Source organism: Rhinolophus sinicus, chromosome 6 (assembly GCF_057876585.1).
Source record: "Rhinolophus sinicus isolate RSI-liver-muscle chromosome 6, RSI-T2T, whole genome shotgun sequence".
In the NCBI taxonomy this organism is placed as follows: Eukaryota; Metazoa; Chordata; class Mammalia; order Chiroptera; family Rhinolophidae; genus Rhinolophus; species Rhinolophus sinicus.
Genome location: NC_142506.1, coordinates 45,411,151 through 45,426,908, shown reverse-complemented (window position 1 = coordinate 45,426,908; position 15,758 = coordinate 45,411,151). Strand labels below are relative to the sequence as shown.

The following is a 15,758-nucleotide window of genomic DNA, read 5'->3' as shown; positions in this document are numbered from 1 at the left end:
TTATCGTATGAGAAATGTAAGTTTCAAAATCACATAAGTGACTTTACAGATGGGAAAGTTTAAGTAGGTTCCAAATGGAGAAATGCCTGGATGTCTGGCGTTTGCTGGTCCAGGTGGCTCGTCTGAACCGGAGGGAGACTGGCATGAGGGGAGGTGGCCGGAGGGGCACAGCTTTTGGAGGTGGAGACAGGGGGGCTGGAGCAGCCTTGGCTTAGTGAGAGGCCTCGCCCGTTTCTGACCAGTGAGGCAGCGCCAGCCAAAAGGAGAGTGAGTTCTTTCTTCTCCTGAAATGGGGTAATGAGCATCCCTCCCATTCACAGCCAAGGCCAGGCCAGCAGCCTCACACACTCGTGTGACACATGTCGGAGCAGGATGTCCCAGAACCCAGACTAGCTGCCACTTCTGCATTTTTGCTTCTTACAACTGCCCCTACCAAGGGCACTCCTGGCTTTCTGTGCTGTCCAAGGTAACGAGGCATGCGAGCCCACCTGCAGCTGCCAGCCCCAGGCTCCGAGGCCAGTGTGTCCTGCTCCCGCTCCCGCTCCCGCTCCCGCTCCCTGTGAGTTCAGCTCCTGTTGACGGCATCCCGGCCACCATGAGAAAATGCAGTCAGCAGCAGCCGCCTCCAGTGCCCAGCGTGTGCCAAAAGCAGTCACTTCATCCTAACCCAAGTGACCCTAAGAGACAGGAACTTTCTCTGTTCTTATCTTGTAGCCGATGAAACTCGACACAGAAGTTAAGTCACTGCCTAGAATCACCCGGCTAGTCCGTTCCTGACCTGGGATTCAAACCCAGGCAGGACGAGCCCAGAACCTGCGATCCTAACTGCCGCACAGGGTCCCATCACCTGTGCTGGGATGCTGCCTTTCCTTGTTCCCGAGCTGGGAAGGGGCTAACGGAGCCACCACACCGCCCTCGCTCCCAGCCCTGCGTCTGTGCTATGGGCAGTGCCCCTTCCCACCCTGTCTCCTGCTGGCAAGGGCCCCTCTTACAACTGGTCTTCCTTCTGACCCACAGCAGGCAAAACCGGTGCCAGTTTTTCCTGAAGCAGCCAGTAGGGTTAGTTTAGGTCCCCACTGTGGGTAGGGGGAGGAAAGGGGACAAGGGACAGCCACAGGTCCCTCCCCTTGCTCAACAAGCTGACATGCCTGCGGAAGGAAGCACTGCACTCTGGGAGTTTTCCTGAGACCTGGTGGCCCCGCAGAGTCAGAGAGCTGGGAGGAGAGGGGGGAGACGGACAAGGCCCCCAGTCCCACCCACTTCATCCAAAGGAAGCATCTCTCCCTTGTGCTTTCTCTCTGGCTGTTCCTACAACCCTGACAACACAAAACCATACAGCTCTTCTCCTTACAGCAGCCAGAACACTGTTACCTTATGTTGGTTCAGGTCATTCTTCTGATTAAAAAGAGTTGGCCCCAGAAAGTCGGGGTTGGGGGGGTGTGTGTGTACAGGGCTTCTTAACCTTGGCCATTAGAACCATTTGGGAACTAGAGGCTGAGCCCCTTTGGGGTGGGAGCTGGGAATGTGGTTACCTGGCTGATGCAGTTTTGCAGGTTGGTCCCTCATGTCCCTTATTGTCAGTCAGTGTGTGTGTGGTGCCTGCAGAAATGATGCAGTCATCATCCATCACGTTAGAGCGGTGGGGTGACGGGTAGACAGGGCCATGTGATGCCACAAAGGCAGTCAGGACAGGTGTGCTAAGTGCCCTGCCGGAGGGAGTCCAGGGCACTGGAAGTGAAGGACCTCACCCTGGGCGGGGCACGACCCAGAAGCTCAGCCATGGAGTGATGAAGGGCGGGTCTGGACGATGAATGTGAACCAAATTCTAAGAACGGGTCTTATTTTACACACAGTGCCCAAGGCTTAATTCCCATAACTGGGGATGCACCTGCTCCCTCCCTTGGTCCCTGCCTCAGTTCCCAGCCAAGTGTCCCAATACTGGGCCCTTGCCAGGCTCTCAGAGGACTAGGGTCCTGCCTGAGTCCCCACAAGCAGGGCCCCCCTCCCAGGACGGGTGACATGTGCTGCTCCTGGCGTGCCCAGCACGTCACCCCAGGTGTCCCCGGCTGCCAGGCACTCAGTGCAGCCTCAGCTGCGGCCCAACAACCTGCAGTCTTCTTGCTGAGGTAAACAGTGTATGTCCCAGCTGGAAGGGGTCCCAGTCCACCTGGCAAAGGCTGGCGACCTACCTGAGCAGTTAGGAGAGGAAGAGTCTGCTGTCCTGTTGGTGAGGACCAACCTGTCAGGTGACAATCAAAGATGAAGGCACAGTGCCGGGATGATGAACCAAGAAGGGTTGTTCATGTGGTATTTCAACCAGGTTCTAAGGAGGTTTTCCCTGAAAACACCCAGACTTCAATAATGAAAGAAGTGGCAAAGTTGAATGAAGAAACAGTGGTACTGAGCAGCATAAAAGCATTTAGCATGGTTTGCTCACTTGTTCCATGTGTAAAATTAAATTTACCAAAAAATCAAGCGCAGCAACAACAAAAGCAACAAGCAAACCCGAAGCAATGAGGGTGGGGGGAGGTGGCCTCGTCCTGCAGAGAACAGACCCTTCCCCACTCACTGACACACAGGGGTCTTTGTCCCTCTCCTTCTGGAATTTGCTGGGAAAGCCCCCACCGAGCCCGGGTGGTCCTCCACCTGGCCTCAGAGTCACTGACTTGGGATGACTGGAGCGGTTCTGGGCAGCAGTCAGCATTACGGTATAAATCACAAACAGATGTTTGGCCTCGCCAGACTCTGAATAAACTAACAAATCACCATCTCTGTTCTTAATTCTGATTCATCAGGGCCCCTCTTTTTTCCTCTCTAAAAGTAACGTATTCAACTATTCAGCAGGGACCTTCCAGATGGGCTCGGCCCCGGGTGAAAGCCAATGCCAGGGGCTGCCCACCCTCATGCCAGGGAGGGTAATGCCAGCCCTGCAGGGCTGAGTAGCACCATTGCGGGGGTGGGAGCACCCTGTCTTCTAAGCACTAAGGTCAACGTGAAGCAAAGGGCCCTTCCAGCCAGTAACCTGCTGTGGGCAGGCGTGGGGTTGGGGGGACCCTGGGAATCTCCATATTAGCATTTGTTTCCTAAGGAGTGCTCTCACAAGATGTGTGTCCTCTCGGGGGGTTCTTCTATAGATACACATAAATATTCTAGAAACCCTGGATGCACAATTAATAATTTAGGAATTTAGGGTGAGGTGCAACATGGGAAAATACAGTCCTTTTCGGTGCCCACCCTCCACCCCGTCTTTACGGATTGAATGAGCAGCTTCAGGAGACATGCCCATAAGGCAGTTGGTAGAACTGTGATGTCACTAGCTGCTTCCTTCTAAATAGTATTTTAAAATTCGGCCCTAGTAGTTATAGATGCTTAAGAGACGCAATTCAGCATTCTGCTGAGCACAGGTTCCCTCCTACCTGCTTGGCCCATAAAGCTACAGGGGCAGGTCAGGCACAGGACATGCATTTTAAGTCGTCCCTGTCCTAGAGACATCGACAGGACCAAATATTTGGGGCAGTCCAACCCCTTTCGTCAAAAAGTCTCAGCAAGAGCTGGGGCCCCGAGGGGAGGGACAACTGGCACAGGGAGCTGGAGCCACACTAGGCGATGGTTGTGTCCGTGGAGGCCTGGGCCTGGCCAGTAATGCCGCCAGCCCGTGGGGGGGCAGGGAAGGCTTCCTCTTAAAGACCTGGATCTCAAGGGAAAACTTTTCTAGAAAACAAAGGCCACAACATGAGGCTCTGCCCTTTTTCCTCCCCTTTTTTAAGGCAACAGAAAATGATAAAAACCTGCATGTTTTCCCTTTATCACTGCTTAGGGGAGGAGCACAGCAACGTGAGTCCTGAAGCAGGAACAAAATAGGATTTGCTCAAGGGGGGCAGGTTATGCAGCTGGTCCCGTCTGGTCTGCCAGGAAGGTGGGGTGTTAGTGTTAGAGCAGGAAAGTCCTGGGCAAACCGGACAGGTCCATCACCCTGGCCACGGCCCCCACACCCACGCCTCCCACCCCTCAGGAGAGCCCCTCAGTGGGGCTGGCAGCCCTCAGGCTGGCCTTCAAAGTGGGGGGGGGCGGGGGGAGTAAGGGGCAGCCACCTGGGTTCCGAGGCCCAGGAAGAGTAGGCCGCCCCCTCACTGCGCAAACACTGACGTTGCCATGGCCACCTGTTCTCCTTTCTTTTAAAGGCAGGAGGAAAGGCAGGAGTCAGTCTGTCCAGGCACACGGGGCGTTAAGCCAGAGGCCGCCCATCTTGAGCTCCTCCGGGCCAATCTTAGAAAGCCACCAGGCCTTCCTGCAGACGTCCTCGTCGGTCCACGGGCTGGCCCCGAGGCTCTCGGGCAGCCGGCTGTCCTTACACACCTCTGCCACGTCCCTGCACTCGCAGCCCCCGCCTGTCACCACCACCGGCCACCTGAGTGTCCGCGAGCGGGCCGAGGCGCTCATCAGGTCCAGCCTGGGCTCGTCCACCAGCTCCACCCTGAGCTTCCTCTTCGGCAAGCGGAGCTTCTCCAGTGCGCTCGTCATCTCCGGCCTCTCTGCCGCAGAGGGAGGCAGCACCAGTGATACCCAGTCGTCCAGCAGCGTCAACATCATGATGGGCCCCTCGGCGCGGGCCGCCAGCCAGGCCACACGGGTAAGGCGCTCAGCGGGTGGGCAGGCTCCGGGCCTGTGGCCCCCGGCCATCTGCCTGCAGACTCCCACCGCTGTCTCCACGGTGACAGATGGCAGGTCATCAGACAGGAGAGGGTTGGGCCGAGCTCTGAAGCAGCCCAGATACGTAGCACACGTCCTGTAGGTAATAATACCCAGGTGGGGTACTGTTGTCATCTGAGCCCGGGGCGTGGGGACATTCTCCACTCATCCACACAGCAGAACATGTGTCACCTTAGTTTCTTTTCACGTTAATCTGGCCCCAGAGGACACACATCAACACTGGAGTTCGATCACCACAGAGGTCGTCCACCAGATCTGATTTCAAAGCTGCCGAGATGTATTTCTACATATTTACTTCTAAGTATTTAAACATTAAAATGGAGAGTTTTGAGGATTTGCCCCAAATAAACTGTTACTCACCTAGAGTTATGAGCTAGCTGATATTAGATGAATACTTGAGCTTCGTAAGTAATAAATACCCAGCAGTTCTCTTCTGTACTGCAGCAGGGAGGGAAAATAGGAGGCATCAAGGCAGCCCTCATGTCAGTTGGCAGATGCCCCACGCTCCTCTGGAACGGCTACGCCTTGTCCTGGCCAAGGGTGCAGTACCTGCAGGGGGATGGTGGGGGGCCTTCCTCCTTCCCACAGGAGAAGCCCTCCAGGCAGGTGCCTGCCCCAGGGGCCATGGCGGCCACTCTCAGCCACCAAGAAACCGAAGCTGGCACGAACCTCCCTAAGAAGAGCCATGGAACTGCAGCAGTGCCGTGCCACCTGGGGGGGGGGGGGTTCTATGGGCTTCCTGCAGCCCCCACCACCCACCCCCTCACCCCCCATCACACCAGCCAAGACAGGGAAACTGGTTACTTTTGGGATTGTAACTCAGTTTAGTTAGATAACTAAATGTATTAACAAACTTCCTTTTTTTCATTTCCTCAAGAAAAATGCACAGAATATCATCATACCTTTCTCACGCCCCCAATCTGTGTTTAAGACACAGACTGTGGGTGTAATCTGGGATTCTGGCAAATTCTCTCCAGCATGGATGACCGAGCCCTTGGGACTCTATGCATCCAGAATAAAAGGCCTCTGGATTCCTGTTCGGGGTCAAACCTGTAGGACTCAGCATTTGTGACAGGGGCTAAGTGTCTATGAAGTGACACTGACCAAAACCCAGGAAATCCAGGCACACAAATGACCTTTTACCCAAGGTCATCTTTTCAGCATGTCCAGATTACCTGAGAGTGGGTCCCCACGTTCAGAGGCACCTCTGCAGCCCATGTTACATCCTCCTCCAAGGCCGCCCTTTTCGTCCTCTGTAATCTGACCCGACTTCAGGTTTAGTCGGTCAATAAGCAGGCAGTGAGGTGGTAGTTTGAAGTGGCCACACCTGTCTGCTGAGCCATTTGCTTCTCTTTTCTCTTTGGAAGCATTTCTCCGAGCCATGTGAACCCACCGAGGGCCTCGAGCAGAGGCAGCTTCAGGGCCGCCGTCGGGCTGAGGGCCTCGGGGTGGTCTGCAGAAGAGCCAGCCAGGAGGACATCGGCCTGGACGACACGGCTTCCCAGCAGAGTGCCTCTGATGAGCAATAGGTGCACAGGATTGGAAGGGCCCCCGCGGCCGGGACAGACAGATCCCCACAGCTTCCCCTTTCTTTTTCTCCCTTCTCCCCAAAAGTGAAAAGAGCAAATATTGCCATCCACATGAGGCCCTTCCTGTGGAAAAACGAGAGCTGTTGTAGAAAACTGAATAACTTTATCTCAGGATCTTGAAAAACATCTCGCACGATGAAAAACAACAACCACAACAACCACTCGACACCAGGCCTCCTACCCCCCATGCTGCTCCAAGCGCTCACTGCGCCCAGGGCTGGGACCGGGAGGCACAAAACACTTTCCAGAACGTGAAGATTCAAACAAAAGCCATGCACCATCTTCACACAACTGGGGGAGAGGGGCACATAACTACCTGATGGAAGTATGACAGCTGCATGTTATTTAACTGGCGTTTCATAGAGTCATGCCTCCGCCGGTCCAGTGCACTGCTGTTATGCCCACACATAAAGAAAATCGCACTTCTTTATAATATTTATGCAGATGTTAAGTATAAACCGGCGACAGCTTCATTGCAAGAAACGTGGTAGTGCATGCAGCCCTGTCCACAATGCCCTGTGCCACAGCCAGCTGTCCCTGGAGAGGGGAGTGTGGGAGTCTGGTCCACGTCCACACGAAGCTGGAAGCCGTCCTGGGAGGACATGACCCTGGGCGGGCAGAGTGATTCCCACAGCTGCCAGGCTGGCCCCGCCCCCGTGCCCCGTGCCCCATGGGACCCTCCGCTTGTTCTCCAAGCCAAGCAGTCCCTACGGTGTCACTTGCACACGCCTTTGTTTGGGGAATTAAAGGGTTTATAGTTATTGCTGTGTCCAGTTGCTTGAGTTCTGCTGAAACTATTATTTCTAAAAAACAAATCTGTGAGAATGACATTTGGGCAAATTCTGAGACATTTTTTCCCATCTTAAGATTTCCATGGGGTAGAACAGAAAGATGGCTGGCTCCTTGCTGAGAGGAGGCAGGGCAAGGGGCCATGGAAATCTTACAAGGACACAGCCCACAAGGAATGGCATGCATGACCCGCTGAAAAGACCACAGTTAGAAATACTGAATTTGGAAACAGTCTTACAAATTTCAAGGTCTCTAGGGTTCAGCAGTTTTGGGGCAAGGCCAGGGTATTATACGCAATTCCTTACCCCTTGGAAATAGATGGTAATGTGTTTTTTTGTTCTGTTTCAGTTAAAAAAAAAAAAAATTATCAATCAATAACAATAGGCGGGCTCTATAGTCAGAGTGCATTATCCTCAAACCAGCAGCCCCTGGAGACAAAAACTTGGTACTTCCGATTTATATGCAGGTGATTGTCGAATGAGGAGCTGATATAACCTCATGCAGTTCTCAAAGTTGGTCAAACCGACTCAGCTGGAGCTCCTGAAATCCTCTTGGGCAACTTTGCGGCCAAGCCCCAGGGGCCATATGGCAGGTCCTGAGCTATGAGTGGGGCCTCCCCATGTAGGGTGTCTCCTTGAATTTAGTAAGAAAAATGATGCACAACTGGCCACTCCTTGTGCATCCAGAAGGAAGAAACAGAAAGCCACCAGGTCCAACAGAAGTTGAAACCTCCCAGGAAGCCAACCCGTAAAGGACCATTCAGATGAGAAGGCCAAAGAGCCCTGGGGGCACCAGTATTTCCTTCCTCGGGAATCTCCCCGGCTCCTCTGACTTCTGAACCATACCTATCCCAGTGCTCAGTGCAGCCTTTGCGGAAGCCAGAGGAGAGGGAAATTTGTGGTTTAGCCACAACACCAGACACTAATGTAACGAGTCACCAATGAAGGCAGAGACAGCTGTGAGCCGGTCTTGCGCGTACTTCCGCCCACAGGTGCGTGTGCCTGAAAGGGAAGAGCGATGTCGAACTCACCCCACGACTCTTTGTGGCTTTCACAGATGCAGTCACGTTTTTGTTTTGTTTTCAATTGTGGAAAACAACTTTTATCTTTACAACTCATGAGCTTGTGTGGGGACAGAGTCCCAGAGAGCAGTTTCCAGTCTCTCGGCCTCACATGGAAAGATGCTGGCTCAGGTCTTAGATGGCCATCAGCTGTGGCTAGCTGGCCATCAGCTATAACCAGTGAGCCATTGGCCACTGATATAACTGCCATGGCTGAGCTAGCAAGGTGGATTGCAGTTAGCAAGTGAGGTTGGTTGGCAGAGAAGTGTATGGCTGATTGCGGAACGTGTGGCTCCTGCTTCCTGTGTCTCCAACCCAGCCGCCAGCAAGAATATAGTGGTATGACTCCCCTATCTATGGCTCTGTGGGTGTTCCTTTTTTGGCCTCACCATATTCTGCGTTCTTGTGTGGGGAGCGGGAGCTGAGACCCCGCATGACAGCTTGTTAATCTGGTCTTCAACCTGTCGGCTGTTTATCAGAGTAGTCCTTGCAAAATATCATATTATTAGCCCCCATTTAGAAGAGCTATTCCTAACGTGACAGTTCCTGCCAGTTACTCAAATGTTCTGCCGGCATACAGCTAGAGAGTTATTCTCTGCATGTGGACACTGGCCAAAATTCTCTCCTCTAAAGACAAAACCGTAGTGCTTGCTTTTATATAAATCTTGTGGCTTTCTGACATTATTGATTCTAAATTTTGCACTGTGTTGAAATCGTCTGTCTAGCAAGTAGTTTTCTGAAATCACGCGATGCTCTAACTTCTCTTTGCTCATAAAACGTGCAACGTGACACCCGTTCACTTAGGCCTCTCCTCTCCAGCCCCTCTGCCTTTCCTGTTATGTCCCAAGTCACTGAGCTTCAGGGACATAAGCATGTCATCGTGCGCGCACACACACACACACACACACACACACACACAGACACACACTCACACACTCTTCCCAGACAACCTTGCATGAGCAGAAAGAGGTGGCAGGACAGGAAAAGAAAGGGGACAAGGCCCTTTCCACTACTTCTGTGCGGCTGTTGCCCCACACCCGGCCTGATGATCTGAGGGCTGGGAATGGGGTGAGTGACTGAACTGCCAACTTTACTGGGAATCTCTTCCTTTCAGTCACAATAATCAGATTATTCTCTGAATGTAAGATTCACCCATCTCCCTACATGTGCTCACTCTTATTCAGAGGTAAAAAGAAACAGTTGATAACACTGTGTGTTAACACTGTATGTTAAGCGCTGGCGGTCCGATCTGCGACGGGGAGAAGATGGCAGGATTTAGGACCCTCATTCCTAAAGCAGCTCTGCTTTGCCCCATCCAACCACGCTGTTCTAGCTTACATCCTTCATGCAGGAGATGCACGGCAGTCTGTGCTTTGCAAAGCGAATTCTTCGAAGTCTCCACTCAGAACCAAATGTCTGTGAGGCATCTGGATTTGTTTGAACAGTAGGCATTTCCAACTCACGTATGGGAGAGAACTCCCACTCTCCACCCACCCTGACACTGCACCCTTCCTCTCCGAAGGCACCCCCCCGACTGGGGGCCCCACAGGGCAGGGCTCAGCCTCTCCTGCTCTAGTCCTGGCTTGTGCTGAGTGGCCGCATGTGCTGTGCCTCGGCGTCTCTTCCTGACCCCGTCATCGCTTCCTCCTTTAAACCTCAGCAGAGGCTGCTCCTACAGGTTCCGCACGTTTGGCCCCGAGGCAGAGTTATTTGTGAATTCATCTTATCAGATACCAAGAGCTGCCGAAACAAGAAACACTTAGTTCTCGCAGTTCTGGAGGCTGCGAAGGCCAAGATCAAGGTGCCAGCAGATCCGTGTCTGGTGAGGCCACTTCCTGGATCATCACCTTCTGTCTTCTCACTGTCCTCACATGGCAGAAGGGGCGAGAGCTCAGTAGGGTCTCTTTTATAAGGGCACTAATCCTAGTCCCCTCATCACCTCCCAAAGGCCCACCTCTACATACCATGACAATGGAGGTTAGATTCAACATATGAATGGGGGAGGGGAAGGCAGAGACATCAGACTATAACATAATCCTTTATTAAATTTTGTTTCTTAAAACACACAGTGTCTGACATCTTCATGCATGCTCCCTGTCACCCTGTCAGTCTATTTAACCAAGTAATATAAGGGTTATTTACGGACTTTCTCACAGCTGACAGACAATAAATGCTCTTTTGATCGGTAACAGCTAGTTTGTCACACTAAATGTCACCTTAGATCTGGGGGCACATACATGACACTGAAAAAGACTGAAGAAATGTCATCTGAGGTCTAGGGGCATGTGACACACTGAAAAACACTGAAATGTCACCTGAAGTCTGGGGGCACATGACACTGAGAAAGACTGAAAGCCTGAGCAGTGGGAGTGATGGGACGGGCATGGGCTTCGGAGCCACGTGGGCTGGGCCTCAAATCCTGCATCTGCCACTCTGGCCGAAGCTCCCAGCACCCTGCAAGCGTCAGGGGCCGTCCTGATCAGACTTCTAGGGGGTCATAACGCTCTCACCCTTCCAGAACCACATTTGGCTTCAGCGCTAAGTGCCCTCAAACTAGCTATTTTACTTTATTGGAATAGATTTCATTGCTTTCCTTCTAACGTAAGACAAAACTGAAGTCTACTAAACAGTCATGACTGAAAACAAAGACAAGCAGCAAAGGAAAGCTGTCCCTTCAGACTTCGGATGGATGTGAACCCTCGTAAACGCAGAGCGCCTTCCGGGAGATGGAGCCCCACGTCAGCCAGGCTTGGGTGCGTGCGGGGCCTATTGTCAGGGAGCACGGGGACGAGTTCCCCAGCTGCCTCCCTTCTCGGGTCTCCTGAGGGCTGAGTGGGGCTCACTGCGGGCTGTGCGAGTCGGGTGAGTGGACTTCGGGCAGGTGGTTCCAAGGCCTGGCGCTGGCCATGCAGGAGGCCGAGGCTTGCAGACACACCTGTGCTCAGTGTGCCCCCAATCCTGGGAGCAGGCTGGTCACACCCACCTGTCACACCTCATGAGCTCAGCCTCCCTGAACAACCCAGCCAGACAGGGACAGTGAGTCGGTGACGCCCACTTCCTCAGACTGGACAAGGTAGCCTTTTTATTAGGGGATCAGTTCATATTCTAATGGGCCTGTCAGCTGTGGTCCCTCAAAGGCTTGGCAAATCCAGACCAAGCTTCAGAAGGCGGCTTTGGGAGGAAGCACTGAGGCGACACTGACATAAAGGCCTGTCACAGGCGGCAAGCCATTACCTCGGATAAGAGACACGAGTGCTTCCTGCCCTGTTGTGCGCCCAGAGCCGTCACAGGACACCTCCCTCTACAGACCCTGGGCCTGATACACAGGTACAAATGGGCACACCTGCCGTTAATGCCAGCCAGCTTTGCAGCTAATGCTAGTTGCTAAAAAAATCCTGGAAGTTCATTGATCTTCACCAGAAATGACCTAAAAACTGTTAATCACTCCAGTACCATCAACCCCTCAAGGGCAGTTTTTACCCTATATGAATTCTGGGGTGTCAGCAGTCTTTTCTGCAGTGCCCAGCTGTGAACTGCCCCTTGTCACCCTACACATTTCCGATAGACCCGGCCCTGCCTCTGGACTCCCTGGGGACGATGCAGACAGCTGGTGACATTTCCTTCCATGACGTGCCATCACCTCCCTGTGACCACATTCATTTCCCCCCTTTTCTGGAAAGGAAACGAGGCACAGAGAGGTTTAAGAATATGGCCAAAGTGGGGCTCTGAGGTGCCCCCCGGCCAGGGCCTGCTGAGTACCAAAGACCATCACCATTTCTTTCTTTTTTTAAAAATAAGAATTTATTTGATCTAAACTGACAGCATAGGCCAGGGAGCAAGATCTCAAATGGTCTGGTTTCTAAGGCTGTTTATCCCTCCCACACAAGGACTCATGTATCTGCAAACATCACATTAACTTTTAATGTAGTAAGCAATACACAAGCAGTAAGAGATGGATAGGGGAAAACCTAAATGGTTTGCTTTTGAAATAGTGATTTTTAAAAATCAAATAACATTACTTGAAGGTGCTGGGACGGCAGCTGCACCTGGAAAGGGACTCGGTGCTCAGGACACACAGAACCGAGGAGGCGGTGAACACGTGTATGAGCTTCAGGGGGGCCGTCTCCATCGAATACTCTGAAAACCACTTCTCATCTCATCTTTACCCAAATCATACGCACAACTGCAAGAGGAAATAAACAAATCTCTCGGCATAAATCAGCCCCAGTGGATGGTTAGTCTTAGAGTCAATCCAGCATTAAGGCTAATTCGATCCTTTAAACACTTTATGGAAAACAGCTGTCAGGCTCTTTGGAGAAACCTGCAGGCACAAAGCCTTGACAGGCTCCTCGGGAACGGGCACATTTCCCCATGTGCAGAAAAGCAGTGACACAGATCAGCTTCATTTCCGGCCGCTCTGCACACACGTCACAATTTCTGTCAAAAGGTGGTTTCTATTCTCCTTGGTGACCTGTGGGGAGAAGCGAGAGAGTGGGCTTCAGAGTTCCTTTCCTGTCTTCAGTCCTCTGACAGGTCATATTCTACAAGAACAGCCCGGAAGGTGGAGGGGCGAGGTTTGTTCTGTGAGATGTGACCTGGGAGGAAGCCCAGCTCTCCAGACGCTCTGGCAGCAGGACAGGTGTCCTGCTTTGTCCTGCTTCCCATCCCACCAGCGGCTTCTGCAAAGTGAAAGGGCGTTTCCAACTGGCAGATTTAACCACAAAAAGAGCTAAGAATGAAGCCCGTGCAAGGCACTCTGGAACAGACGATGGGACGCAGGATGGGACACGGCCCGAAGTGAGCTGACCTGACAGGAAGGAACTGCCCGAGTGAGCCAGGTGGGCCCTCGGAGAGCAGCTGGCCATGTCACATCCACAATCCTGGATGCCCCCAAAGGTCACTCATCTACTCATCTCTCTATGAACTTGGAAAACCTGAGCGTTGCCAAGAGCCCGACATCAGCCAACTCCACCTTCGAAAGATGGGGAAGCTGACACCCCGAGAAGTCAGGCATTTTCCTGAGAGCCAGTGGGGGACGCACTGCAGACTAGACCTCAGGCTTGCAGACCCCAGTGTGCTTGCTCTGCAATTGGTACCATGACAAAAACAAAAGTAACGAAGAGTTTATCGAGCTTTACTTGACGTTTGTCATTTTTCCTTCTTTCACAGCCACAGTCCCAGTGAGTACAACAGAAGCATTCCGACACCCCCGGGGAGCTGGCTGCTGCTCAGGCAAGGGCAGGGCCACAACTCCTCCCCTCACGGGTGCCTTCCTGTTTGGCCCCACACAACATTCACCCATTCAGCACTGATGGAGTGCCACCCAGAAACGGCAAGGTGCTGCGGGCAGAGAAAGGGCTCAGATGAGGGCTTGACTTCACAGAGCTCGCAGACCAGGACGCAGGGACAGACGTGAAGCGCAGCGTGCACAGTGGATGGCAAAGGACCCATGAGAATGGGGAGCAGGCAGAGCGGGTGGGGGAGGGGTCAGGAAAGGCTTCCACAGACTTCATTGTCACAGGTGGACAATAACAGAAGGGCACCCAGACGGAATGTCCTGAGCAGAAACTCATGGTCAGTGAGTGCACCTGGGAAACCCGAGTGGGTTCAGGGTGGGTGGTGGGCCCTGAGACGGGCCTGGTCCACTGCAGACTTCACACCCGTGTCCACCGGATGGCCTGGCACACAGTAGGTGCTGATAAACGTCTGATGAGGAAATGCACAGTGGATTCCTCCCTCTGGTGCCAGCATCCACTATCCCTTCCTGTAAGTGGCTGACTTTCTTTTGGGAGACTACCCATCTAAGACCCAGCCTTCGGGGAAGAGGTACAAGCTGGGCCAGGAGCTCCCTGAGCGCCTGCGCCCTGACAGGGCTGAGCTGAGCAGCCAAGGCTGAGGCTGACGCACCAACTGCACTGTCCAGACACTGCCTGCTGGTCCCTGCCGGGTCGCTCCCCGGGCAGCTCTGTCCCCCTGAAATGTGGACCATCAGCTCTGCCTTCAGCTTGAAGAGAAACCGCAGCCGTGCAAGGCTTTTTGTGCTGTTTTCACTTAAGTTAGCCTAAATCCATTTCTGCTATTGGCCTTCAAGGAAACCCTCCCTGTGGAGGGGGGAGAGGAGGCAGCGGGCATCCAGTGCTGGAACTCGGGGGGCTCTTGGGGAGGACTCCTGTGCGGAGTAAGGATGGCGGCCAGAGCCCTCAGGTCCCCTTGTCCTGCCCTCGCCATTTCACCAGGTCTCACACTAGGCTCTGCCTGCAAAGTCTGAGAGGTACCTCAGAAGGAGGACAAGAGGGGCATTTGGGGCCCCTTCCTCTTCTCTGAATAGCCCATCACTTCCTTTATACATGTCAGAGAAAGGAGGGGTCGAGCTGGGAGAGGGGGAGTGCAGAGGAAGAAAGAGGGATGATAAGTAAACGGGAAGTGGGGAGGAGGAAAGGAAACACACTGTCCAGCTGGAAAGAATGAACTGTACCTTGGCAAGGGTGAGCAGGGGCAGGTAGGTGAGCCCCACCTCCAGGTGCCCATAGGAGCTGCGACTTAAGTGAGGTGACATATAATGAAACCAGGTTACCACCAGCTACTGATGGAAACGAGAGTTAAGTTCCTAGGAATCACGTCGACCTTATAAGGAACGACACTGAACAAAACGTTATCGGAGGACCTGCGTCCTCAGCACACGCTGCCTGGACGGTCCCCGAGGACACACCACGGAAGGGAGCTGTCAGAGAGGCACCTTGTGCATCTGACGTCACCAGTTCTGTGTTGGGTGGTTCCGATGTCGCTCATTGTAAGTTAAGGTGGTGCAATGAGATACACACGAGAGAAAAGGAGCAGAAGCAGCGAGGATGGAGAGGGCGGGAGGGGACCTTCCTCAGGTCATCCGAAGGCTCCATTTCTGTTCCAGAACGGTCAGGGGGCATGTGCAGGGACATGAAGGGGAGACAGGGGATGCCATCACCTGAGACACGGGTCTCGTGTGAAGGCTGTTTAGGTGGCAGAGCCAAGGCCTGCAGAAAAATCGGACGTGGCCGGCGAGACTTCAGGGAAGACAGATACCATGGCATTCCGTGTTTCCGGGAAACGCCTCATCTTCTCCACCCGGCATCACGTGGCAACCTGGTCCCGGCTCTCAGCTTTCGGCCGAGTCACCTCATTTCAACTCCACACCAGCTCGCAGGGTTGTCCCCGTGTCACACAGGAGCAAACGGCAGAGGAGATGGGGTTTAAGGACAGACGAGGACAGAAGGCTCCTCCCTGCCCAGGAGTCCTGAGTCCCTGCCCCTGCCCCACAGAGATCCCGCCCTGCCTGCTCCGGAGCTGCTGGGGGCTCAGGGTGGCCCAGCAGGGACGGTGCCTGCTGCTGCCCACGTGCACAGAACACTCTCTAAGCCGCGGTTAGATACAAAAAGAATTCAAATTAAAACCAGAAAAGCCCCATTTTGAGAACGTTTTCTCATTACAAGTTAGTGTATGGGATGCAAACATGCCCTTCCTACCCTGCGACCCCGTCTGGTTGCCCTAGGACTGCTGACGACCACGCAGGAGGGCGGCCGTGTGCTCAGGGACGGCGCTCCGGGCCGGTCCGCGAAGCCAAACGCAAACGCTGA

At 53.5% G+C, this 15,758-nt stretch overlaps 2 protein-coding genes across 6 annotated transcripts in view; one reads left to right on the top strand and one right to left on the bottom strand.

The window, feature by feature from the left end:
* Positions 1-7,060, top strand: part of PCNX2 (pecanex 2) — a 240,533-nt gene extending 233,473 nt beyond the window's left edge. For 3 of the 4 annotated variants that reach the window (XM_019712884.3, XM_074316661.2, XM_074316660.2), the window contains 2 exons: positions 4,182-4,630; positions 6,078-7,060. In XM_019712884.3, coding sequence (XP_019568443.3) covers positions 4,182-4,630; positions 6,078-6,239 — 611 coding nt within the window. In that variant the 3' untranslated portion in view covers positions 6,240-7,060. The remainder of the gene's footprint in view (positions 1-4,181; positions 4,631-6,077) is intronic. The other variant, XR_012490740.2, reaches the window with a different exon arrangement.
* Positions 7,061-12,045: 4,985 nt separating this feature from the next.
* NTPCR (nucleoside-triphosphatase, cancer-related) overlaps positions 12,046-15,758 on the bottom strand; it is a 30,022-nt gene continuing 26,309 nt past the window's right edge. For both annotated transcript variants that reach the window (XM_019712893.3, XM_019712892.3), the window contains exon 5: positions 12,046-12,619. In XM_019712893.3, the coding sequence (XP_019568452.3) occupies positions 12,589-12,619 (31 nt within the window). In that variant the 3' untranslated portion in view covers positions 12,046-12,588. The remainder of the gene's footprint in view (positions 12,620-15,758) is intronic.